The sequence below is a fragment of the Condylura cristata genome, unplaced genomic scaffold (assembly GCF_000260355.1).
Source record: "Condylura cristata isolate star-nosed mole 26May11 unplaced genomic scaffold, ConCri1.0 scaffold00010, whole genome shotgun sequence".
NCBI classification, from domain to species: Eukaryota; Metazoa; Chordata; class Mammalia; order Eulipotyphla; family Talpidae; genus Condylura; species Condylura cristata.
In genome coordinates, this window is record NW_004567111.1 from 10,520,096 (window position 1) to 10,531,461 (window position 11,366).

General features: G+C 36.1%; 1 protein-coding gene across 1 annotated transcript in view; it reads right to left on the reverse strand.

Annotated features, from left to right (window-relative positions):
* GPC5 (glypican 5) overlaps nucleotides 1-11,366 on the reverse strand; it is a 1,027,138-nt gene that overhangs the window by 739,037 nt on the left and 276,735 nt on the right. The window contains exon 5 of the mRNA XM_004680070.2: nucleotides 9,603-9,728. Coding sequence (XP_004680127.1) covers nucleotides 9,603-9,728 — 126 coding nt within the window. The remainder of the gene's footprint in view (nucleotides 1-9,602; nucleotides 9,729-11,366) is intronic.

Sequence of the window (11,366 nt, forward strand, 5' to 3'; positions counted from 1 at the left end):
AGCCCGGGAGGTGACCCACAAGATGCAGCAGCCCTCTCCTGTCTCCCCGTTGCTCCCCTCAGCAGTGTACTTCAGCAATTTGCCTGTTCTGCTGCCTACTCTGTCTCTGGTGAAGCCTCTCACCACCCCTGTACGTCTGGCCTGTACCCCAGTTCTGTATGAAAAAAAAAATAAACCTTAAAAAATGATCTGTACCCCCAAAGAGATAACAACTGTGCTGACAAGATGGGAAAGGTCCTTGAGGTTTCCATCTCAATAAACTTTTATCTTCCTGTATTTTTTTTAAACCTTCCTCTGATGGAAGCAATGGAAGCAAGAAACAAGTTAAAAATAGTGAATACACACACACAGTTGATCAGTTTAGCAAAACAAACAAAAAAAAGATTTATTTTTTTTTTTAAGTATTAGACACAAGCTGGTGGCTTTGTGCAACCTCATTTTCTTCTAGGGATTTTGTCTACAATGTGTATTTCCTTGGGGAATTCAATGGATGGAGACAAGCAGCTAGAAGAGTGTAGTGGCCTTTAAATTGTCATGTCATGCAAAACAATCTGTTGTGTGATGTTCTGAAATCTAGCTTGTCTTTAGATATGTGCTTCAGATGCTCAGTTATTATGATCAATCCTAAAACAACCAGTGGTGACTAACTTCCTCAAACTACAGTAGTTAACTCCCTAAACTACTCCTAAAACATCTTTCATTACCTCTACAGAGCTCTAGCCTTGCATTGTAACTTTTTGCTGTTCCTTAAGAAATCTAATATGTTACAAGACCATAATTCCTCACATTTGTAGTAGTTAATAAATCATCTATTGAGAAATCATCTCTCTCCATCTAGAGACAAAATCACTTGAAATACAAATAAGGGTTTCTTTCAGACTTCTAAACCCAAAACCTCACTGTTAATATTCACTGAATCGAAACTAACCTTCATATATCTTTACTTCCCAACTGGAAGTCTTCTGAGAGAATCCATCAAACAAAGAAAGAAGCTCAGTACATATTCCATTCATGTACTCTGCTTAATAAGAGCTGAATGCAACATGGATGGAGATAGAAGTGAAATAAGCCAGAAGGAAAAAGAAAAATACCAAATGGTTTCAATAATAGAAGAAATATAAGAGAAACAAATAAGACATAGGAAAATTTGTTATTACAATACAAAATAAAACAAACAAAGATAATTATAAACTGGAGATATCCCAGGCAGAGGGGGATAGAGTGGTATCGGAAGGAGGGAGGCAGGAATGTGGAGGACGGTTAGTGATAATGCACTGGGGGACGTTGGGAGAAGAGAAAGTAAACATTGTTTTAAAATGAACAATAATGTAAAAAGATATATGAATTAGTACATTTTTAAAAATAATAATAAAGGAACCAGCGAATGAAAGAGTAGTTGAATATTTACTAAGATAGCTTGTATTGCAAATTGTTTTGTGAGAAACTTAAATTTAACTGACAAATATGAGGGAAAAAATATTTTCAGCCACATTTTAAAAATTAGCTGTCTGGCACATTTAGAATTTCATGAATATACCTGAATTCACATCCCTCTTAAGGGGCTCATCTTACTTTAGATACCTGAGGCCTGGTTCATAAGCTGTTCTCCTCCCCACTCTGTCTCTGGTGAATCCTCCCACCCTATGTGCCTCTGGCCTGGTACCCCAGTTCTGTATGCATAAATAAATAAATTTCTAAAAAAACTGTTTAAAAAAAAAAGTTCCAGCCCTCCCTGGTGGCTCAGTGGGTTAAAGCACAGAACTAAGAAGCTAAGGCCACTTCAGCATGAGCTAAAGCCAGACCTCTCTTGACACACCCCCCCGCTCTGCTCAGCAGTGAACTTCATAGGTCGTCCTGATCTGCTCCCCACTCTGTCTCAGGTGAATTCTCTCATCACCCCTGCACCTCTGACCTGCACCCGAGTTCTGTATGCAAATTATTTGCATTTAAAATGAATTGTTTGGTATTCTTCTCCATATATAAATCTACAAAAGGCTTTATTGTTTTAATTTAGTGTGCTTCATTATATAATTTTCCAATATATACAATTACAGAGATTAAATCCCACATACTCTGCCTCAACAGTGCAGCGTGCACAATCACCCCCACAGCACACTGTTTCCTGCATGGAATGGCCCACCATTCCCTAAATTATTTTAACACAAATCTCAGACATAAGCTTATTTTATCCACACATATTTCAGAGAAGTTACGTAAAATGAATGAATGGAGACACAGGCCACAGATTAACTCTTTAACACGTCCCCAGGGCCATCCATCTAGTAACCAAATGACCTTTATTTGAAAACCTAAGGGATACTCTGTGCCTCTCATTTCATAGAATTGGGTTTGCTGCGTATATATAGTGCAAACATATTTTCCATCAGATGTTCAATTCTAAGTCTCTCCAAAATGGGCACAATGTCATATTTCCTTATATACCTCTCAAGACCTGTTGCAGTATTGTAAACATGGAATCCAGTGCTCCGTCTGCAGCCCGGTACTTCAAATATGTGTACAAGAATGCCAGAATAGTACTCTTTCTGTTTCTATTTCAGCTAAGAACAAGATGATAGATGGCATTCCAAACCAAGGTGCTAGACATGAAAAGCAGATGGATGAAAACTGGTTTTGAGTCCCTCTGCTTAACATCCCTCTTAATTGTATAAAAGGGTTGAGGTCAAAGAGGCCGTAGGAGAGAATTCCTTTGAAGAATCTTAGATTGCTGTGGCCTTCCCCCATTCATTCATCCTGAGTGAGTGAGGCTTTGAGGGATCCCTGGGGTCTGAGGAGAAAGGACTGTTTTGATCCAAGCCTAAGGAAATGCAAGGCTGCCATGCTTGTGGCAAAGTTACCCATCCAGAGGCTGTGTAAAGAGAAGCAGCTGTCCTGGCTATGAGTGGTACTTCTGCCAAGAGCAGGAGACAGCAGCACAGTTTCTGTGGTCCAGAGAAAGGCCATCAGGAGAAAAGGAGCCCCACCAGAAGGCTTCAGCAGAGCACCATCAGAAGGACAGGGTGAGTGGAGGAGTTGCTTTGAGCACTCAAAAGCTCTAGACCGCCAGCTCTTAATACCTGCCAAGCTAGGCCTGAGAAAGACAATTTGGCTGGGGAGTTGGAGCTCGCACTGAGGGGGCTGCAGCTAGCTTGCAGTGCTAAGCCCTAACCTGTGGCACTCCCGGGAGGGCTTGCACTTGACTTTTATTCGGACAATATTTAAACTGAGTATGAGACTGATGACAATAAAAGAACTGCCGGACACCAGTAATAAGGAAAACATTCTCCCAACTGATTGTAACAAGTTGAACATAGCCTTGGAGTTGGCTGGATGAAATAGTTACTATTGTTCCCTTTCTGAATGCAAAAGTTACAAGACTAACAAGAGACAACTCACTCACCGCTGAGTGACCAGGCCAGTGAAGAAAGATTCAGAGGAAATTTCTCAGCTTGGAAAATAAGATACTGTACCAAATAAAAGGAGCATTTTTAGAAAAGCCCAAAAAAGCATGTATTAATCTGAAAGGGATGGATGGTTTCTTAGACTTTAACAATCTTAGGAAAACCAGGATTTGGACCAAAGTTGGTAAAATATACAACTCCTTGTCATTGTGTACAATATTATTTTCTAAAGAATCAAAACAGTGAGGTGACTGTTCAGGTTCTATCTTTAAATAAAAATTATCTGCCAAGGCAGTGTACTATTAATAGAATAAGGCAGAAACAGACTGACAGTGGTGTAGAGTACACAACCAGAACGTTGCAAGCGTTATGTTCCTTCCAGACCTGATATATCAGCCAGAACTGTTCTGTCCCCATGGTGTCAGAATGTATATTGTACCAGGTACTGACTTCTACAGTCCTGTATCTAAAAGCGCATTTTCCATTTCTATCACAAGAGAGCAGAAGTATTTTGCTCAAAGTTCTAACCTCAGGCAGGTCAGGGCATTTTTATTCACCCTGAACTCAGACACAATCACACCTAACCCAGCTCTAACTCAGAACACACAAGCTGCTTAGAGTTCTTGGCACTCTGGTTTCAGAAAAATATCTACAGAAATGCACACGATGGAACATGAATGATCTAAAGGTTAAATTAGGAAAAATATTCCAGAGTCAGGTGAAGGTAGAATTTTATGATGCATCTCTTTTCTTCACAAGTTTCAGGTCCTCAACTTCATTTTGCACCCACGTATTACCCTCCATTCATTTTGCACCCACGTATTACCCTCCAAACGGTTATCACCATGCTGCAGCCCAAATTCCCAAATCTCTTAGTGCTCATTAACACTTGTAAAAACTCCTTTTCCTCTGAGTGCCATTCTCTTCAAAGTTTCACTCATCAGTATTCAATGATATTAATCACTCATTAGCTTCTCAGATAATACAGAACCTCCACTCTAAAAAAAAAATTACAATAAACTAGTAGGAAGGAGATATATGACATAAATACAGAGTAATATAGATGCTGTGGTGGATTTAGAGGTTATGATAAAATACCAATGAAGGGATTAGTTCTACTAGGACTAAAGACGGAAGTGGGAGTCAGACAAAGCTGTATACACATAGCTTGGAAAAATATCATTGAGTTGAAAACGATTCTGTTAATAATGGGAATTTCCAGGCTCACAGTCAATTGCGGCAGAAGTATAGGAAGAGGAAATATCTTCTGATCACACCTTTTCAACAGCCTTCAATTCTGAACCAAGTAAGGTAAGTCATGGAAACAGTAGCAATGATGACTCTTATATCAGGGAACCTGGCTGAAGAGGTTAAAAAATTAAGGGGAGAAAATGACCTAGAAAGCAGACAGATGTAGAAGTCATAAAGAACATACCCCCTTGTGCACTTTCAGAAGATACGAAGATACTAGTTGCTACATTAATGAATTTTAGCATAAAATGAGATCTGATTATCTTTAAAATGTAATACATAATAATGTGGAAACTAGGTAAATAGTATTAAAAAAAAAAGTTGGGTGAGATTGGAGACTAAGTGGCTTACCAGACAGATAATGGATAAAAGGCAAAAGAGTGTTTAAATAAGATACACCCACAAAAAAATTCCATTGGTTTGGTGAAAAGGAAACATAATAAATAAGCATAAAATTTCTGAAGTTTACTATTTTTATCAAACTTCAAATTTTATATTTTTTAAATACTTAAAGAAATTCAATTGTAATTTGTTAAGAAGTGCAATTTATAAGGTTAGGAAACACTGGATTAAGATACAAGCATTCAAAGACATTCACTAAGTCATGATGGAGAAGAAACAACATGGCTGATTAATTTTTTACGAGGACACTTAACAGCTACTGACTGGTGTAAGAGTTACTGTGGAGGTCATGAATTCATAGAGATTGGGGCAGAGTTAGTGAATTATCTGTCTATTAATCAAAAGGGATAAGGAAGACTTGATAATTACATAGCTCTCAGCTGAACTTCAATAGTCAGGCGAGTACCATCAAAAAATCCATTTTCAATCACTGAAAACAAAGTAGGGACAGACATCCCTTTCATAGCATAATTTTGTTTCATGATGAAGAGAAGAAAGGTAAATAAGAGGAGCTTTATGCAATTATATGGATTTCAGGAAAACATTTTCATCTTAAATCAGAAACTATTGTACTGTTTAACTCAATATTGTGGTATTGTAGCAGAATATATGAAATGCATGCAGTTTTTAAAATCATTTGAGTTTACACACATTATGGTCATGATTTAAACACTCCTTATATACCACAGATATGAGAGATTTTCATCTACCAACACAAAGAAACTTTATCTCTTTTGATGAGTACAAATATGATTTCACCCAACTTTCTAAAACTAATGATACTGAAATGGCTTGTATGACTCTTAGTACATGAATAATCTTACCAATCTTGTACTTAAAAACTTGCCTTAGGAGACAAAATCTTGCCAAAATAATCACTTTTTTCTTACAATGAATGAGAGTTTCAAATTATCTTGTTGATGTGTTTAGTACAATTTCTCCTGAATAAACTTGATGAATATTATAACCCACCATTAAAATGGGGGGGGCAACTTTATTATCTCCAGATGTGGTATACATTTGCCTGATATTCTTCAAAATTTAATGGTGTTATCTCAACTAACTGTAGGTCTCTGAAATGAATATATGAAGATCTTATTACTTTTTACCACAGATCACTGATAAATGTTGCTTTCACTCAAGGAGAAAGTAGTTAATAATTCAAGTGATAATATCCAATAAAACTCAACTTTGTATGGAAGCCCTTTTAGATAAATGCATTCACACATCATGAAGCAAAATCTATCAATGCATTGATAAACCTACATTACAGAAATTACTACAAAAAAATATATAAAAAAAAAACATGACCAATAATTCTACCATCACTACCATTTATACTCATTAAAAATAAATAAATAAGGAGCTCTCCCTGGTGGCCCAGAGGGTTCAAGCACAGCACTAAGAAGCTAAAGCCACTTCAGCATGAGTTCAAAACCTGCCCACCCCAGGGGTGACCCACATGGCGCAACAGACCTCCCCTGACCCGCCCGCTGCTCCCTTCAGCAGTGTACTTCGTCGCTCAGCCTGTTCTGCTCCCCATTCTGTCTCTGGTGAATCCTCTCACCATCCCTGCACCTCTGGCCTATAGCCCAGATCTGTATGCATAAATAAATATTTTTTAAATTAAATAAATAAATAAATAATATGCAAATAAAATAATAAAATCCTTCCCTTTAATATATATTAGTGTTTACATGTAACTGTTCAGAAATATTCTATGTAGAACCAATATCAGCATCTTCCATTTATTCAACCTGCTAGAAAATAACTTGTATCTTATTTTTTACATGTAATATTCCACTTTATCAGATGCATTATTTTTGATTGCCATATGCTATTCTGTCTTGCATATACATGAACAACCAGATACGATTATAGATATGTGTTGAATTCCCTTTGTAAAAAAAATGTTCTAAATTTTATCAAGAATTGACTTAAAGGAATTATGATTTTAGTTATATATATTTTTAAAAGTCAAAGTACACATGAAAGTTTTCTTAACATCAACTACAAAAGAGATACTACCTAATCCATTATTTTTGAAGGGTTAGGGAGTAAAGTTTTTAAAAGGTTGCATGGCAAAATGCTTGTGAAACCTTAAGCTGCTACAAAAGTAATCAGACTAAAAAAATATTCATTTTGGAAGTAGCCTAGAGATGGTGGTAGAGAGCCAAAGAATGTGAGGCTTGTCTGCTGGCCTGGCAAACCAAAGTCAGTTGGGAATCAAGAAGATAAGATGATAAAGAAATATCCTGAAGGAAGAACAACTGTTAGTTACGGGACGAGGTAGAAGGGATGCTTGAAAAATGTTTAAGGTGAAGTGAAAGTTGCTTGACAGTAAAGTATGGCCACACTGGGAAGTGACTGATAAGCAGGAGGCCGGGTAGACAGGAAAGGGGGGATGAGCTAAAGAAGGACGAGATTAATGAGAATCACTTTTTCAGAAATGTAAATACTCACCAAGATTCTTGCTGAAGATGACCTTTCGCATAGTTTATGGTTGTATGAATGTAGTTTTAAATCTGATGGCTAATAAAGAAATATATGTATAGATAGGTAGACATAAATATGGAGATGGACATGTAAAAGGAAAATGTGTTCTCTGAATTAAAATACAATCTATCACTCTAAAAAGTTGTCCCAAACCATGTATTTGCCCAATATTTTTTATTATAGAACCCCCACACTAAATAATCAAGATAAGAAAGGCACACGTTGTTGGGAGTTCTAGATTAAAGTGATATGATGTACTTATATAAGGTGCTCAATATTTCAGTAATCACCATGGTACTTTCATTAGTCCTTAATGAAATCAGTAGCAAAACCATCAACATGCAAAAAAGGTCAATTCCAGTTGGAACAATGTTAAAAGAGAAGGAATAAATTAAATTAGAACTTAATAGATCTAAATGGCAGTGATCTTATTGACATGAATAGTGTAAGAATTTAAAGGAGGAGACCTGCTATGACTGCTCTAAGCATAAGCAGAAAGATATACTTGGAAAAATACACTGGAATATCCAAGGACCATTATGAAAAAAGAGCATAGCATGGTTGGCCTAATGTTCATTTAAATTTAACCACAGTTCCTGTCTTTAATTTTTTTTTCTGTGAAAACTAAGGTTATCTATGATAAAGTCATATTTAATATTAACTGCAAAATAATCATTTACCATATCAAGGATAATCACTTAATATATCAGTAATGTAAACTTTAATTATAATAAATAGTCACCCAGAAATAATTTCCATCATATAAGTTTATATCCTTATTAAATATAGCATATATACCATAGTAAATGAAACTTGCTAAATGTTATTTCCAATTGATTCATCTTTCTTGTGGTAACCAAGTTACCTAGCTTCATGAAGACTAGCTATATTCACAAATCAGGGAGCTTAACATTTTCTTTCGCACATTACTCGAAATCAAATATACTAAGCACTCACATCCAAAGGCAGCACAAAACCCACATTCTAGTAGCAATCTCCAACAAAAGTGAAAGGACTAATTCCCAGTCAAGTATACTGACCACTATTATAGCTACAGAAGGAGAATTTAATTTCTGAAGCTTAGAAGATTATTTGAGAGCATCACCAAATTTATAGGAAGCAAAGGAATAGAACTTCTATACAGTGAGGAAAACAGTAAAAGATAAATTTCACTCCTGAGTTTGAGAACACTGAAAATATACACATAAAAAATACACATACATACACACAACTGCCCATTCTTATACACACACACACACAAACACACTCACAGTTAATCACGGGATAGACATAGCTAAACAAATCAGTATATCTTTATACCAAACCAAATTTCCTCACTTTCTAATACACATAAAATTATAACTAAAAGTAAATCAGATATTTGACAAACAAGACAGACTGGACCTAGTTGGAAAAGTGGTTTTGTTGGTTACGCCATAGATAGGTAGAAGAGAAACACTTTTAAAATAGCAAAGAATGCTTTCATATCTAAAATGTCAAAAAGGATCAAATTTATTTTTATCAAACCAAGGAAAAAGCAATACTGTGTATACTGTACTGTAACCTGTATGGCAAAGCTACAACTGAAGAAATCCATTCAAGATCGGGGAAAAGAAAGCAAGGATGAAAGCAAGGTGTATGTTTGCAAAGACAACTTCACATAAAACGCCATTTGTGGCAAAGAGCATGGAGCTGGAAGGGATCGTGCTCAGTGACATCAGCCAGGAAAAAAAGAAAAATACCGGATGGTTCCACTCCTAGCAGGAGTGTAAGGGATCAGGAAAATAATAATAATAAGGCAACTGCAATAAAGTAAAAACTAAAATCAGCAAACAACTATAAACCAGAGACATTCTACCGGGCTGGAGAGAGGAATAAGATCAAAACTGGGGTGGGAAGAGAGCACAGGACTATGGTGATGGCACAGGGGTGAACTGGTGGTGGGAAATCCATGGGGATTACAACCGAGATGAAAAAATCCAAAAAAATGAAGAATGATGTAAGAAAAAAAAATTATACATGTATATATATATATATATATATATATATAAATACCTTTGGACTACGTCTTTTCCATCCCAGCACTGCTGTCCGTCTGCAGCAGCTAACTCATTAACACACAGCTGATCCGCCAGGCCACCATAGAATGTCCGGTAGATCCGAAGGCTATTGATAAATTCTCTGAATGGAAAAAAGAGAAAGAAAATCAACTCTAGTCCAAAATCCATAGTGAATGCTAACACAATGGTGTAATCTGTTATGGAAAACGTTTCAAATGCAACCTTTTAATTTTCTTAATCTAATATCCATTCAATACATTCTAATAATCAAGATTTTTAAAAAAAGTGTTTAAAAAAAGAACAGCAGTATTCAACTAATTCTTTGTAATTAAAGTTGTGCAGTGTAATAATCATATGTAATTCAAGTTCCAAGAAGTAGCGCATAAACACACACACACGCACACACATTTAAATTTCCTAAAAGCCCTCACTAGTTTCTCACACCAAAACACCATAAAACTGACACATTCTTTTCCCTTTTTTCTGACTTTTTAAAATTTTTAGGCCAAGTACTTTTTTCTTAAATCATTGTTATTTTGGACAATATATGATTTTACTCCTCAGGCTTAGTGTCCATAGTTTTATCCCACCACCACAGCACCCATGATCCGTCACCATAATCTCCTGTGCTATTCCCCTTTCTGTTGATCTCCTGTTCTCCTCTTGGATGCTTCATCTCTTGGTCAGCTTGTAAGCTTTATTTCTTTTTCTGACCCTTTGTTGATTTTTCTACATTCCACATACAAGTGAAACCATCTGATATTAATGTTTTTCATTCTGACTGCATTCACTGAGAATAAGACCTTCCAGCTCCATCTGTGTTGCCACAAGTAACATGATTCTACCTTTTGACTGCTGAGTAGTATTCCCTAATGTGTGTGTGTGTGTGTGCGTGACAACTAGTCAGATCCACTCACTACATTCTTTTTTATATGGAAATATCAAGAGCCTTATTACAAATTAATTGACTAATAATTAACAATTTCACAAAGTAGAGTGGGTTGATTTTTCTATATGTTTCTTTATTCTCTTTGGTGCCTGAAAACATAAGGTATTAAGTATTTACTAACTACAGAAAACCTCAGCTATGTAACACATTTCATAAGCATAAAAAATGTAATAGCAAGATGTAAAGTAACACATTAGTTTTTCTTCACACCACTTGTCCTTCCACTAACAATTATTGAAAGAAAAAAAATCAACAAAAAGTTCATTTGTTTTTAACTTAAAAAGTCAAGACTTTTCAGTTTTAAAACCACAATTTTGAGATCCCAAGAATTCAAGTTTTAGTATTTCGAAACACCAAATTCTAAAGACTTAGATATTATTTTTTTTTGCATAAGCAAATGATATTTTGGGGAGGAAAGAAGAATAGTAAGTCTGAAAGAAACTGTAAGGTAGAGAGAGAAGAAGTATCTGATGGATTGAAACAAAATTAGGAAATCATGGAATGACTGTGATGCTTCATTCCCATAGATATTTTATTTTTTCTTTACTGGATCCTATGATTTGAAACACCATACATGACTTAGGGGAACAGGTTCACACCTCCTCAGATGTGTGCCATCCCACCACCCCCACCAGCAAAGTACCCCTAACCCTCTACTCTCTCTTCCTTGTGCCTAGCCCTCCTTTCCTACACCTCGAGCAGCCTCCGCTCAGCAGCTTATTTCTACAGTTCATTTTTTTTTTTAATTTTTTTTTTTTTAAGATTTATTTACTCATACAGAACTGGGGTACAGGCCAGAGGCTCAGGGGC